This window comes from Melanerpes formicivorus, unplaced genomic scaffold, assembly GCF_026170545.1.
Source record: "Melanerpes formicivorus ecotype bairdi unplaced genomic scaffold, bMelFor1.0.p_v2 SCAF_14, whole genome shotgun sequence".
Lineage (NCBI taxonomy): Eukaryota > Metazoa > Chordata > Aves > Piciformes > Picidae > Melanerpes > Melanerpes formicivorus.
In genome coordinates this window covers 14,743,971-14,759,875 of record NW_027142366.1, presented here as the reverse complement: position 1 = coordinate 14,759,875, position 15,905 = coordinate 14,743,971, and the positions used below count along the sequence as shown (strand labels likewise).

The 15,905-nt window shown below is 42.7% G+C and overlaps 1 protein-coding gene across 1 annotated transcript; it reads left to right on the top strand.

Annotated features, from left to right (window-relative positions):
* Positions 1-468: 468 nt before the first annotated feature.
* METTL22 (methyltransferase 22, Kin17 lysine) lies at positions 469-15,744 on the top strand. Its single transcript, XM_068147166.1, has 11 exons — positions 469-514; positions 1,934-2,258; positions 3,120-3,452; positions 3,799-3,839; positions 3,915-4,059; positions 4,383-4,454; positions 5,704-5,757; positions 6,288-6,368; positions 7,176-7,278; positions 8,056-8,224; positions 10,837-15,744. The coding sequence occupies exons 2-11, from the start codon at positions 2,129-2,131 to the stop codon at positions 10,870-10,872; spliced, it is 1,164 nt and encodes a 387-aa protein (XP_068003267.1). The 5' UTR covers positions 469-514; positions 1,934-2,128; the 3' UTR covers positions 10,873-15,744.
* Positions 15,745-15,905: the final 161 nt, after the last annotated feature.

Genomic DNA, 15,905 nt, shown 5'->3' with positions numbered 1-15,905 from the left:
AACCAAGTGATCAAAGAATGAGGATAAGAAGCGTGGGTGTAACATCTGGACAACTGCTGTGAGTGCTTTAATGACAAGACTAAGATGCTGGTGTTTCCTTTTCTGACTCCACCGATAGATTTTCACCTAGAATCTCACGCTGGGTGAGTCCTGGATAGAGAAGCCGCCCATGGGCACCAGGAGCAGTGTTGAGGGGACGGCTGTAATTCACGCACGGCCCCGGGACACGAGCGGGCAGCGGCTCACAGCCGGCAGCAGGCAAGGACCAAGAGCAAGCGAACGTAGCCCGGGCCTTGCGGCGGCTTCGACAAGCGAAACTCCCAAGCCCGGCGGCCTGCAGCGGCTGCCAAGGCGACCAGCGCGATCCCCCACGACAGGGTAGAGCACCCAGCGGCTCCCCCTAGCCCTCGGCCCGGCGCCGGGCACCGCGGGGGCTGCCGGGCGCGGCGTCAGCCGTGCGCCGGAAGGAGCAGTCGCCTGTGAAATGGCGGCGGGAGGCAGCCGGGCGCGGCAGGTGCGGCTGTGAGAGTGGTGGGGTGCGCCGCTGCGGGAAGCGCTTGCCCTGGTGCCCGCGTGCCCGCCTGCTCCCCGCAGCCAGCCCTCCCCTGCCGAGCCGCCCCTGCCGCCCCGCGGCGCAGCCTGGAGGGGTTGCCGAGGTGCGGCTGGCCGCGAGCAAGAGGAGGCGATGAGGCGGCGGCGGTGGGCGGCTTCGTGTGGGAGCTCGTCGGTGTTGTCCCGGTGGCCTGTCTGCGGGCAGGGGGCCGTGGCTCCTCGGGGAGAGGCGCCGAGGCTGAGGGCAGGCTGAAACTTGAGGCCGCGGGCTCTGCCCTGGCCTCGGAACGGCGCTCAGCGTTTGCCTCCGCGTGTGGTGGACAAACGGCGCCTTGGGGCTTTGCGTCAGTTCGGCTGCAGCTCTGTGCTCGGGTTTCTGCTGGCAAAGGGCAGGTTTGGAAGCTGGATTTGGGGTTTGGAAAGTTCATACAACTTCACAGCTGCAGTTATGAAGGCTTCCTGTATAAATGGAAGCATTTTAAGCATGTATATTTATGATTCTGTTCAAGCACAAGCAGAAAATAGAAAATTCAACTTAATATTCCAAAAATGACAATACAGGACTTGGCATCAACAGTTTTTACTTAAGGAGTAGCAGGGGGGCTCATAGTTGGTGAGACCTGGGTGTCTGTTAATCATTCACACGGTGCTTAAGGATTTGTGTATCTATGAGATCTGAGCTTGCCACGTGAGTTTTTAAAGACAAATTTGTTTTCACATCTATGGTTCACCAGCATTTCACATAACCTTCACAAAATGTCATGGTTTTTTTTTTAGACCACAGGGAAATAAATATCATCTTTTGGCTTTTTGTTCATAAAAGGTAATTCATTTGTGCCCTAGGGCAGAGAGAGAACTTACCCTTGGATGTTAGGTAGTAAGGACAATTTCAAGTGGTTTTTTTTCTGGGGAAGAGCAAGTAGTGCCAAAGTGGAGGCACACAAAAGGAGCTGAGTTTTCTTCAGGAAAAGCAGATGCTCCTTTTACAAAGTCTGGGGGGCTAACCTATGATTATACATTAGGTAACTGTGTCTGGGGAAATTCAGAGATTTGTATGAAGAACAGCATCCCTTAAAATGGTGAAGCTGTGCATATAAGGCCTTCTGTTCATGGAAGACCTTGACTTAACATTGTAAGTCTGTGCATTCGTGGTAAAATCTGGGTTTTTTTCAGAGGGAGTTGGTTTTGACATCAGTGAATTAGTAGTTCTGCCCAGAATACACAGTGTCTGCCCTTGAGCTGCTAGCAGTTATGTATTTGGTGTGGGAGCACTGCAACTTTACTGGACAGTGTAATCTGATTTTTATCTTCTAAAATATTGGTGGAGTGATGTTCCAACAGCATCAGGATGTCACTAAAAGCTGTCTGTATTTGGTTGTAGGTTGAATCTCTTGGTATGCAGCTTGCTGTCTTACTGGAGCATGGTGGAGCTTGCATGATCACTTCTTGCCCGAGGTCTTCTGGTTCTCTTGCTGAGCAAAACTGTTACTGGATGCCTGTTAACAGAAGAGTGTCAAATCATAGCACTTCATAAGGGGCCTCTGGGTACCATAGATGTGCCTGTCATCAGCACATCATGGTAGATGTAATAGAGAGAGAGATGGATAACCCCACGTTTAAAAGTGACACTGTACTTTCTGACGTTCACTTACACTGTCCAAACAAAAGACATCTCATGGTACGATTAAATGCAGTTGGACAACCAGGTAATGGATGTTTGGACTGATGGAGCTGTCTTTTAAGTGTATTCATGTATTTGTAATGTCTGAATCCTCTTTTGAATGGTTGATATTAATCATTACATATAATATTCTAGTTAGAAGCAGAAACACTTCCTTCCTAGCCTTTAGAATCACAGAATCACCAAGGTTGGAAGAGACCGCAAAGATTATCAAGTCCAACCTGTCACCACAGACCTCATGACTAAACCATGGCACCAAATGCCATGTCCAGTCCCCTCTTGAACACCTCCAGGGATGGTGACTCCACCACCTCCCTGGGCAGCCCATTCCAATGGCTAACAACTCTCTCAGTGAAGAACTTTCTCCTCACCTCAAGCCTAAACTTCCCCTGGTGCAGCTTGAGAAGAGGGCTAGCTTGATTCCCCTGATGAAATTAATTGCAGAAATAAAAGCTGTGTAGAATTTGGAGGAACCTTTCTTAAAAAAAGAAATTTCAAAGCTCTTTCTGAGAAGAAGCAACCAAATTAACTTGTTTGCAGGTTTAGTTGTTTTTATTTACTTGTTCATTTAGCTACAATAGCAACTGCTTTTGAAGAATGTAAGAAACCCTCCTGCCAACTGTTGAAACAAATGTTACTGAATCAGATGGAAGTCTGTGTAGATGGTAGATTGTGAAAGTGCTTCATTTATTTCTACTGACAGAATGTAACAACAGAAATATTTTTGTAGCAAATGAAACTATATTTCAAGTTGTCTGTGTAATTTTTTTTCATCCTCTAGATTTTTATGTGAAATGCATACCAAAATGTCATGCATGTGGAAGTTGCACATAGATACTCTTCTTACCTGCTGTTTAACTTGCCCTTTCACTTCTGTGTCTTACAGTATTTCTGTCATATTTCAAACTCCTTTGGAACACAGATTTGGCATCTGAGAAATGCGAGAGAGAAGCTACAGTAGAAAGAGAGCACCAGTACAGAAGTGGAGATGAGCTGTGTGACAAGGAGAGAAATAATCTAAGAGAATTAAATAGTGAAGTAGAAGCTCTGCTAGATGATGATGGAGACTTGGAAGTGGTCAGAAGACCTCGAAGTGCCTCTGATTTAGAAGCAGATCTTTTGAGGGATAGAGTGTGTCCTGTAATTCTAATGAAAGGGGAAGAAGATGCTTTTGAAGATGAAGAACAAAAATGCACTTGCAGTGATGCTGTTAAAATAGGTAAATAGTAGGCTTACAGTCAAGGAGAAATGGAGTAAGTGTGTTCATGTCAATCAAAAGGAAAAAAGAAGGTTTTCTGTAAAAATGGAATAGCAGTTTTTAAGAGCAGTGAAATAATAAGCTTAAGACTCTGACATTTACAGTATTTTTTTAATGTACCTTTTATCTCCAAAGTGATCCAGACAGTAGTATACCCTGAGAAGCTCAGTGTTCCTTGGTTAGAGTGGGGTTAGCATGTTTAGTTCTCCATTTGAAATGGAAACGTGACTTGATATTCAAATTTGCCTTTAGGGAACTTGAACAACATTTTGAGATCATTCTTTCTGCTCTACTTTCATTTTCACAGAACATACCATGGCAACCCCCTTAGAAGATGTTGGTAAACAAGTATGTATTCTGCCTTGCTGATCATGAATTGTGCTTCAACGTGTCTTCCATTGTAACTGCTGCTCCTCTCCCCAGGTCTGGCGTGCAGCCTTTCTTCTGGCTGATTACATTGTGTTTAAACGAGATGCGTTTAGGCGTTGCTCGGTGCTGGAGCTTGGAGGTGGCACTGGAATCACTAGCATTATCATGGGAACAGTTGCCAAGAGAGTGTATTGCACAGGTGAAGTAGTTTATTTCCAGTTAAATGTTTCCATAAAGCTTCATGACAAGATGCATTGCCATGAACTCAAGATAGTGTACCTAGGTTAACATAGGTAGTATAGAGATCTAATTTCTTTCTTCAGGGGTGGCTCAGAACTCAATATTGAAAGACAAAAGCAAGGAGGATACTACAAAGCAAACATAAGTGGATAGGCTTGCTCTGAGTCTCCCTTAATCTTATCAGCCTGAGAGAAACTTTAGAGTATTACTCTAAGAGGTCAGAGGCATGCATGACTCATGCAAATTATTCTTCTTTTGAATGTAATTGTTGCTTGTTTGCAGATGTTGGTGAAGATCTTCTGGCCATGTGTGAGCAAAATGTTGCATTAAACAAACACCTGATGGAACTGGGAAGTAAGTCCATTGGAGTCAGTGTTTGTGCAATTGCCTATATAGTGTCATAGTATCAGTCAGGGACCACAAGGATCATCTAGTTCCAACCCCCCTGCCATGGGCAGGGACAGCCCACACTAGATCAGCCTGGCCAGAGCCTCATCCAGCCTGGGCTTAAACACCTCCAGGGACGGGGCCTTGACCACCTCCCTGGACAACCCATTCCAGGGTTTCACCACTCTCATGATGAAGAACCTCCTCACATCCAGCCTGAATCTCCCCACCTCCAGCTTCATTCCATTCCCCCTAGTCCTATCACTACCTGAGATCCTGAGAAGTCCTTCCCCAGCCTTCCTGTAGGCCCCCTTCAGATACTGGAGGGGGACTTTGGGATTAGACAGCACAGTCATTGACTATCTAGCATACTCATAAGTAAATTTTTGTCTTGGTTAAAAATGACACTTTGTAAAAGAAAGATGTAGGATACCTATATGTGGTCTGTACTGGACCAGCTTCCTTCTGAGAAGAGCAAAATATTTACTCTTTCTCTGCTCATTGCTTAAGAACAGCTGTAGTTCCTATATAGTCAATGTGTGAGTTTCACTGATGTACTTGGGAGGATCACACATACCCAGATGTCACATAAACAAAAATCCAAAATCACACAAACAGTGTAAATTACAGAGATATAACTGGGAAGGAGAAGTATTTTACAGGTGGGACATGTAGAAGAGTACATAAGTTCTATCCTGCTCCCATGTGAGTGGGTAACTAGCTTTGTACAGGAAACTATTTGATGAACTTACAATAGAATAAAGCAGGTTGGAAGAGACCTTTTAGATCATTATGTCCAACCCATCATCCAGCACCATCTAATCTACTAACCCATGGCACCAAGAACCCCATCAAGTCTCTTCCTAAATACCTCCAGTGATGGCGACTCCACCACCTCCCTGGGCAGCACATTCCAATGGGCAATCACTCTCTATGAAGAATTTCTTTCTAGCATCCAGTCTAATCTTCCCCGGGCACAGCTTGAGACTGTGTCCTCTTGTTCTGGTGCTGGTTGCCTGGGAGAAGAGACCAACCCCCACCTCTCTACACCCTCCCTTCAGGTAGTTGTAGAGAGCAATAAGGTCTCCCCTGAGCCTCCTCCAGGCTAACTTGTTTCATATGTCCTCATAATAGCTCTTCACCACTTGTGTAAGTGAAGATTTTTGATTCTGTTGCAAGACCATTTGTGACTGCTGTGATCTTTCTTCACCCACAGGAGGAGAAGTCAAAGTAAAAGAGCTGGACTGGCTGAAAGATGAATTCTGCACTGGTAGGTGATTATAGTGGGTTCTTCCACATAGGGTTAAGTACTTTGGGATTTTTATCCTTTCAAGCTATCAAGAAATTTCTGGTTTATGGAAGTATTGGATATTGTCAGTTGAAAAGGCTCTGTGTTTTTCAGACTTTCAGAGGAAGGTTCTATATTTTAACCAAGTCTTAAGTTTTAAAAAGTATGATGAAGTAGGAAGCATAATCAGAATTTACAAGAGGTTGCATTTATAGTTTTTATTTAAAGGAGTATATTTATCTAGTTAAATCTGTGCTCTCACTGTAGAGTACTAATTGGTTGTAAACTCTAAAAAAATCTTCCTTCTGCCAGTGAGCCTTGGGAGGGCCAGACAAAACACAGAGAAAGCAAAAGACAGCAGGGAACTTCAGAGAATGAATAGAGGGAGTTTTCAAGTCACCTTCAATGGAGTGCTCCATTTCTGGAGTGGCAGATGACTACAGGAGTTGAATTCCTTTGTGCCAGCTGTCAACCGTTTGACACAATCACCAAAGCCATGTTCTTTGTTACAGATCCTGAAGCTCCTTATAGCTGGTCTGAAGAAGAGATTGCTGATTTGCATGACCACTGTACTGTGATAATGGCAGCTGATGGTAGGAAAATATAAACCCTAAGCTTTTAAATCAAAAACTTCCTCATTTTGAGTAATAATTTAAACATACCCAGTTTGCTTTTAAAATCTAATGGAACAGATCCTTGCCTGATGTGTCACAGCTCTGCCTGAAATGTATTTTAATTGTTTTAAACAATTCTGTTTGCATCCTAAATTAAGCAATAAGAGAACAGATGTTGAAAGCTACTAGCTTTTCCTTTCCTTTGGTGTGGTAATTATTTGTAAGCAACTAAATTATTCAAAGACAACAGTCACAATTAGTGATGAATTTGACTTTCAGAGGAGTTTTGTTGTCCTGCCTTTGTCTTGCCTCAAGTAACTTCTATGCAGATACTGCTAGCTGGGTGGCTATATACTGTGTAATGTGAAACACAGTTTCAGATGCTGCAATTGCCCACAGAATCTGTGCCTTTGGATATCTCTGTTTTGTTTCCTGCTATTTTCCCTGCTTAAGTGAAAGATGCAAACTGTCTTATCTCTATTGTTGTTTGGATACATAGATAAAATAGGGTTGATTTAGCTATGATACTGAAAGGTTTTGCAAGACTGCTTTTCAAAGAGATACAGTGACATATTAGTTACTACCCTTTTTTTGTAAGAGATGAAGCTACTTAACTTATTACAGGATCAGTTGTTGCCATTAAAAATACACACTAGAATTTAGTTAACATAGTGGCTTGTTGGATTAGCATAATCAAACTAAGGCCTGTTGTTGTTTCATACCTAAGACTTGAGTAGATAATACACTTAAACACACACATTCTATGCTTTTAATATCTTTTTGTAGTGTTCTATGATGATGACCTGACAGATGCCTTGTTCAGAACGCTGTATAGAATCACACACAACTTGAGAAATTCTTGCACAGTTTACCTAGCACTGGAAAAGAGGTGAGTATTACCAAGAACTTGCAATAAAAAAACACTAAAACCTTTACATCCTTTCTCTCTTTGGAAGAAAGATCTGCTTTGATTGAAGGTCAGCTTCCCATTTTCTTTGTGTTAGTTGATCCCAGGCTGCAGTACACGCCTGGGACAAGCAGTTGGTTTTGCCTGTGCTTACTTTTCATCCATTCAGAATTTGACTTCCACAGGAGTTCAACTGTTGTTGTCCTACCTCTGTCATGCTTCAGATAAGCTCTGTGCAAATCAGGATAAATAGGTGGCTGGATTGATGTGTTCTGTAATGCCTGACAACATTTGCTACGTGTTTTTTGCAGGCATAGAGTAGAATGAAGTGGCTTAGAATTAGGGTATGTATTTCCCAGCTTGAGTACCTCTGTGATAATTTATCTTGTGTTCTCTTTTAAGGAATAGTTGAGTTTTTGAGGTAGGCTTTGCTTAAATCTCTGGAGATACATAAGCAATAGCACTTCATATGATTTGTTGCCAGGTGCTTGTCCAGGAAGTCAAGCCAATGATTCTGTTGCAGCAAAGTGCCTTAAAATCAATGGAAAGATTCATCCAAGAATTACCGTGTATTGATGCTGGCATAAGTCTTGTCTACTTTGCAGGAATAACAGGGGTAGGGGATATCCTTTTTATAGCTATGAAAGTTAGTTAATGACACTGAGAAGTCCCACACTTTCCATTAGTTGAGGAAAGTCACACAGCTGTTTGAGAGGCCAGTTCAGGAGAGTCATTTTAAATTAAATATTCTCTTGACAGGCTTAACTTCACTTTAAGACATATGGATGTTACATGTGAAGCCTACAGTCATTTTAGAAATACTCTAAATGATTTGGAGAACCTCCAGGACAGCAGAATTAAATACAGTGTGGAGCCCATTAAGGTTGATTTCTGCCAGGCTCTCGTTTATGAACGAATTGAGCAGTTGGTAAGTGGAGTTCATTACAGTAAATGTAATGTGTTGGGCTAACCATCTCTGGGTTTTCAGCTGTTTGCCTAACACAGGGTAAGAACAGGAGAATAAGCATTATCTTTTCACTTCTTTCCATTTAGCTTTTTGCTGTTTTGAAAGGATTGTAGTTTGTACCTACATAATCTATACTACTGGATGGATAGAAGGGGCCCTTACCTGTCAGCAGCAGTGCAGTGGCTTAGGTGTACTCATTTCCTCAAAGATTAAGAAACAATCTCCATTACTTTGTAAACACAATTTTTGTCAGTGACTAGGAAATGGGGCCAATATCTCTCCTTGTTTATTTGCTTGTAGATGGGCTTTCATTTCGTACTTTCAGTAATGCCTTTCCCAGTTCAGAGTTTAAGAAATAATGTTCTAGTATCTATGATGAAGTCAATTAGCTGTAAACTCCTGTTATCCAGGAACATGGCAGATTCATTATTTGTAGTTACCTCATTACATCCCATGCACTTAAAATTCTCTTCCTCTGTTTTAGCTTTTTTTCCAATTATCTACTTGTACAAATATCATAGAATCAAAAAATGGCTCAGGGTGGAAGGTACCTTATAGATCATCTACTCTGACCTCCCCACCATGGGCAGGGACATCTCTCAACTAGACTCGTGGCCTCATCCAACCTGGCCTTGAACACTCCCAGGGAGGGGGCATCCACAGCCTCCGTGAGCAACCTATTCCAGAGTCTCACTACCCTCATACTGAAGAACATCTTCCTAAGATCTGGTCTACATTTACTCTTCCTCAGCTTCAAACCATTCTTCCTTGTCCTGTCCCTAGACACCCTTGTGAAAAGTCCCTCTGCAGCCTTCCTGCAGGATCCCTTCAAATAATGGAAGGCAGGTATAAGGTTCCCCTGGAGTCTTCTCTAGGCTGGACAATCTCATATGTAGGGTAGCTGATAGCTTGCTAGGTTCCAGAACAATACAGTCTAACAGATCCTTGTAGAGAATTCACAAATCTTGTACTGGATTGCAAATCTGCCACCAAGAATTGGATGTTCCTGCAGTCACCGTATTGCTGCTGTATCCTCTGCAGTATGTCTGCATAGCACCACTGCAAGGGCCACAGCTACTTGGAGATTGATTTGGTTTACTTAATGCTGATACCTTCAGGCATAAACCATGGTGGGCCAATCTTTAAAGCAAGCTTTAGAAGTACATAAATGTAACCTGGCTTACACCTGAATCATAGAATAGTCTGGGTTGGAGGGGCCCTCCAAAGGTCATCTAGTCCAGCCCCCTCTGTAGTCAGCAGGGGCATCCTCAACTAGATCAGGTTGCCCAGAGCCCTGTCAAGCCTCACCTTGAATATCTCCAGGGATGAGGGCCTCAAATACCTCCCTGGGTAACCTGTTCCAGTGTTCCATTACCCTTATGGTAAAGAACTTGTCCCTAACATCCAACCTAAATCTGCTCTTCTCTAGTTTGAAGTCACTGCCCCTTGTCATATCACTGCAGGCCTTTGTAAACAGTCTCTCTCCATCCTTCTTGTAGGCCCTAGCCTTTTTATGGAAGGGAAGGCTACTGCTCTTTGAACTATATGCATGTTTTTTTAAACACCTGAGTGTTTTATTTCTCATGAAGTATATTGCCACAATTCAAGATGTCACGGTGAAGAGTATGTGATAGTTGTCGATAGTAGTGTTGTATGTAGCAGATAAAACATAGGCAAATTCATTCTACAGGGGAGAAAAAAGTAAGGAGTTTTTCATCTTCCTTGTCCAGCAAATTGACAAGAGTGTGTGTGTAAGACATGCATTTGTGAAATCTTGATTCTTCAGTAAATTATAGAATAGAATAAACCAGGTTGGAAGAGGCCTTCAAGATTGTGTCCAACCTATCATCCAACACCACCCAACCAACTAAACCATGCAACCAAGCACCCTGTCAAGTCTCCTCCTGAACACCTCCAGTGATGGTGACTCCACCACCTCCCCAGGCAGCCCATTCCAATGGGCAATCACTCTCTCTGTGTAAAACTTCCTTCTAACCTCCAGCCTAAACCTCCCCTGGTGCAGCCTGAGACTGTGTCCTCTTGTTCTGGTGCTGGCTGCCTGGGAGAAGAGACCAACCTCTGCCTGTCTACAATCCCCTGCAGGTAGTTGTAGAGATCCTCTCCTCCAGGCTGAGCAACCCCAGCTCCCTCAGTCTCTCCTCATAGGGCTTGTGTGTTTTCAGCTGCATAGTTACTACCATTACTGAAAGCATTTGTCAACAGAGGCTTTAAAAAAGAGCAAGATTATCAGTCAGGACACTGCAGAAGGTCATGCAGACCAGTGACATTAATTTTAAAACAAATTATTTGGATGATTTTTTTTATTGTTTGTTTTTTTTTTAAAACAAAATTATGCTCCAAGAATGAAGAAATAAATCCTATTGCTCAGCCTTAAAGATAATTTGATGGTTCTAGATAGATTTAGTATTTGTCCACTGATGGATATTATCTATAGATGGAGGTTTAAGGGGGGGTGCATTAAGCTTGTTTACAAGTGAACATATTGAACTCTCTCATAATTGTGACCTACTGATCTCAGAAAACACCTGTATTTGCTTTCTCCACTCCTACAGGAATTGTGGAAGATCACTGCTGAGCAGCTGACATGACAGGGACATGAGAAAATAGAAGATGTTTATCTAAGGATAGAGGCTTTTTTGATGGTTTATTGAAAAGGATTTTCATCCCCAGAAAAGCATTTTCCTGATGGAACTGTGTTCTCAGCATTGCTGTACAGATTTGCTCTACTTCAGTAAGTTTGGTGATTAATGAAACTGTGTTCTGGGGACACAGAATCACAGAATGTTAGAGGTTGGAAGGAGCCTTGAAAGAACATTGAGTCCAACCCTCCCCCTTGCCAGAGCAGGATCACCTAGAGTAGGTCATGCTGGGACGCATCCAGGCAGGTTTTGAATGTCTCCAGAGAAGGAGACTCCACATCCTTTCTGGGCAGCCTGCTGCAGGGCTCTGTCACCCTCACAAAGTTCTTCCATGTGTTCATGTGGATCTTGGTTGCACCCATTGCCCATCCTCTGCTCCAGCTTGCACCCTCTGTCCTATTGTTGAACATCAGTGAGCAGAGCCTGCCTCTGTCCTCCCAACACTGTCCTTCACATCTTTATAAGCATGAATGAGGTCACTCCTCAGTCTCCTTCAAGCTGAAGAGACCCAGCTCCCTCAGCCTTTCTTCATGAGGAAGATGTTCCACACCATCATCCTTGTGGCTCTGTGCTGGACTCTTTCAAGCAGTTCCCTGCAAGACCTGCTTGTCTTTTGTGGACTTTTCCTTAAGCAAACTGTTCGTAGAACTCAGTCCTTAATTTCAATGTGTGCTTTCTAAATCAATTTAGTTCAAGGCTATTGTCTGAACTGAAAGGATACAAGATGCATTTTGATCCTCTCTGAATGCTCCACAGAGGTCTTGAAGCTATGTAGTCCTGCTGGAATTTGAAGATATTCTGCCCTTGCCAGACTGAGGGTAGGAAGTTACCATGTGAAGTGATACACTACTGCTCTTTAAATGTTTGAGAATCTACCCTCAGCCCATACAGGTGATTTGGGGCAGAAGGAGGTGACCAAGAATATCCTTTCCAGTATCTGGCCTAGCTTTTGGATTAAAATACAATATGTTGATCAAATCTTGTGTGTTATTAATGAAACCAGAATGTGTTTGTACTTCTAATGAATTCTGTGTACTGCTCTTTCTGTCACTTGCCATATGTACACTGTCACAGAAATTCTTGTGCCTGCTGCATTCTGTAGCTTTATGAGAGTATCAGCAATGAAATTGTTCCTGCCTGTGACTCATGGTATAGCCCATTCATGACGTGAGAAGCATCTAGTTGACTTCTGGAAAGTCGGGTTTATTTATGGCTTAGTGTGGTTGGTTTAGATCAGGTAGGTAGGTTAGAGAAGGTAGGTGGCTAGTCTAAAACATACTCATGTTTCTACTCTGCTGTGGCGTTGAGATTGGAAATACTGCATTTAGAAAACAGACTTTCTTCTCTGCTAACTAAAGTCATTCAGCATTTGTGAGCACTTCTGATCTGGTTAGCATAGTTGGTCAGCCAGAGGGATTTTTTTATGGGAGAGAGGAGAGGGTAGGGGATCCTACGGAACTCTTGCAGTGCACTTCTAATAAAGGAGTGTCAAAGTTTCTTGGGAAGTGTGGTCATGGATGGACATGTGATCTTCCAGGAGGAATCCTCTATGAAACAAACCAGTTTTTGCTTTTGTCACTGGCATATGGTGAAGTAGCACATGTCCTTTCACAGTTCCCACCCTTCAGCTGAAGATGGTAGGCATCTCTGTCCTGCTTTTATCTCCTCTTAAGAGGAACACAGGTAATGTAGTTGTCAATGCTGACCAAAAGAAGAAGTTGAACTTGTGCGTGACATGTGAATGAGCATTGCAAGCTGATTACATACGTTATGTGTATTTATTATCTCTCTTCTCATGTGTAGGTGGCTATTCATAGACCACACTTGTAGCTCCATCTGCTGTACAACACTTTTGAGTCAAAACATTTTACAGTTTGTTAAACACCCTGCTCCTTTCTGTTTTAACAATATTGTGTTTTGGAGTAACACTTCAGGCTGAAAACGTAGTTCTGCACTACTCACCTAGACTTGCAGATGTGTGCTGGAGATGAAGTTACAATGGAAATAACCTTTAAAAAGTGATGGTTAATCTACCTACTCTTTAATGGCAGCTTTAGGAGGCTGCCTGGAGCAGTTCTGGATTTTCAGGAACTATTCCAAGAAGTGGATGTAGATTTGTGTGTGTGGCAGGGACTTCTTGTTCGTTAGGAGATCTGGATCTCAAAAGTTTTACAGCAGATAAATCTCATGAGATTGTGTATTCGTTGCCTCTGCTGTTCTCGTGAACACCACTAGCTCCTGACCTTTTATGTTTTTACCAGAGAGTTAAGGGCTTTGTCCCTGACAGTTGCATTTCTGGGTTTGGTTTTTCATTCTAGTGGACACTTTCTTGAAAATTCTGTGGTTGAGATTTCGACTGTCTGTCATGTCAAGATCAATAAGTCAATGGACTGCTGCTTCTTTCATTAAGGAACCAGTGTAGTACTTGCCTCTCTCTAGTGGGGGTAGCACAATGTCCTTAAAGTCGATTATCAAATTGATTATTTTGCAGCACTAACAGTGCCTAGAGTCCATATTTGAAAGACCTAAATGCCCTTTACCAGGTACCTTGCAGTATTACATGGTTTTATGAACCCTTTTTACACTATTTCTGAAGCACAGCCCCATATCTTGCTAGAGGCTGTAAACATCATCGGGGGGGAAATAACGAAGAAGATTATTGTCCTTCTCCTGGTGCTATACAAGCAAATCATTTTAATTGCAAAATAGAAAATGGAGAAATCTTGGCTAGAAAAAGATTCCCTGAAAATAGCAGCATTGAGGGAAGCAATTCATAGTGGGGCCTAGGAAGCAGCACAAGAAGGTCCTGGAAACCCAGAGGGATTTGGAGGATGAGAAGGATTCTTACAGAATGGGGAGAAACCCTAGAAAGTAGTGTTGGACTTCCTGGGAAGCTGCTTTCAGGGTGGATTCTTGCAGAAGGAGTAGGCAGCTGCTGTAGTAGCAGTCCTGCTTTCAACCCTCTGTGCTTATTTTATATTTTTACTTGAAGGAAACTTCATTGCAAATGTGTTTCTCCACTGGATCAATGGGATCTAATCCAACTGATTTCTGTGGTCCCATACAATGCCATCAGCAGAGCTTTGTTGCTGGGGGGGAAAGCAGACCGTTTCAATGGCAATGGACATTTGGGTCTACTTGGGAGTTATATGAAACTGTTGGCAGCACATGGAATTTTAGCTATCTGATTTATCTCAGTCATGTCTGAGACCACAATTGCCTGTAGTGTGAATGCAAACAGTGTTAGGGTGAAATGCTGCTGTTGACTTTAAAAGCAGTTGGTGCAATGTTGGGTACAGAAAACTCAGAGGCTGTATCAGAGAAGTAGATGCTGAATTCCTCTGTATCTGCTTGTGAAATGTCAAGGATAGCTGCCTGCCTCATAAACTTTCCTGCAGATTAATCCCAAAGGCTAGGGACTGAAAATTTTGTCAAGATCCATGTGACAAGAAATAGAAAATGGGGAAGGAACTGAGTTAAAGAGTAAGTAATAATCCTTATTAGTTCTGGGTTCCAGTCTTGAATGAGAACTGCCACAGCTGCTGGAAAGAAGCGGTTTCTTTTCAGACTCTTCTGTGTCTAGTTCCAAATCCTGCCTCTTATTCACTCTCCCCTACCCTTTAAAGAGAAGATTTTTGCAGCATTTTTCACAGCATGAAGTATGAATTACTGATTAATGAGCTAGCTGCTGCATGGAGAGTTACACCAGACTGGCCAGGTGAGCATGGTGTGCTGTCTATAGCTTAAAGAAAGCAACAGGAGTCAAAAAGTCTTTGGAGGTTCAGGTCAAGTAGTAGGATTTGAAAATTAGCTATTTCTTGCTGCTGGGCTGTCATATGCCTTGGCTAAAGGCTTGTGTTTTCTTACAGACTTCATCCTGCTTTTGTTTCACCCATCCTGACCCTGATTTTCTGTGCTGAAAGTTGGTGCGTTTAAGGATAAAGGTTCATCTTGAAAAACACTCTTCAGGCCGCTGTCAGAGTGCGGGTGGATGCGTTGGTACAGTGTGTTGCCTCAGAGAGGGTTTCTTCCAGCAGATGGCATACAGAGTTTCTTTGAAGAGTTCCAAGATTCAAATGAAGTAACAGTTTACATGTATGAGCGGGTGTGCAGATTGCTTGCCTAAGCCACTTCCAGTGCGGGGGGGAGAAGATGTGAAGGAACATCCCTCACTTCCTCAGCAAGGTGTGTTCTTCAAGCTCCTGCTTCCTTTGTGTGAGAGATTTTCTTTCATTATAGGGATAGTGAAAACAAACTACACCTTGTAAAATTGATACATCTTGGGTTTTTTTCTGGTTTCTTATGACTGACATGAGAATGGGAATTTTATGTTTCTAATCCTGGGACTCAACCTGATCAGGTAATGAAAATAGTACACTAGCACCAACTACAAAGAAAGCAGGTTATTTGGAAAGGGAGAATAAAGTTTATTGTGGGAGTATGTAACCCCAAAATGCCTTTCCAGTCTCTGAGTGCAGTTTGGTACTGGTACAAGTGTGTACAATGTAGTGCCTTGGAAACCTGTCAAGTGCACCATCTCTTATGCATTCAAGAAATGCTGCTTTTCCCTTTGAGTACTGGATCCCTTTGACAGTGGATCAGATAGTGACAAGTAAGGCATTAATTAAAGAATGACATTAACTCCTGCTTCAAAGATGAGGCAAAAATACATATAATGAGCTTGGCAAGAACATTTAACGATAGATGGACAGAAGATTGTGATGGCCCAACTCAGTTCCTGCTCAGTGGGGTATCAGTAGCAGGTTTACACTGTAGATTGATCAGAAGGGACAGAAATCATCAGCGCTATTTTCCTCTCAAAGAAGAATCATATTCATCTGAGAATCTTGATGAGTGTTTGTCTTGCTTCTTACTAAAAGCTCTCCTGAGTAATCTTCATTATCCTTTCTGATAACATTTCTTCATGGCTAAACTGCTGGCTGTCTTGCAATTTTGGACCATTAAATTTTTGTTACTGTAAT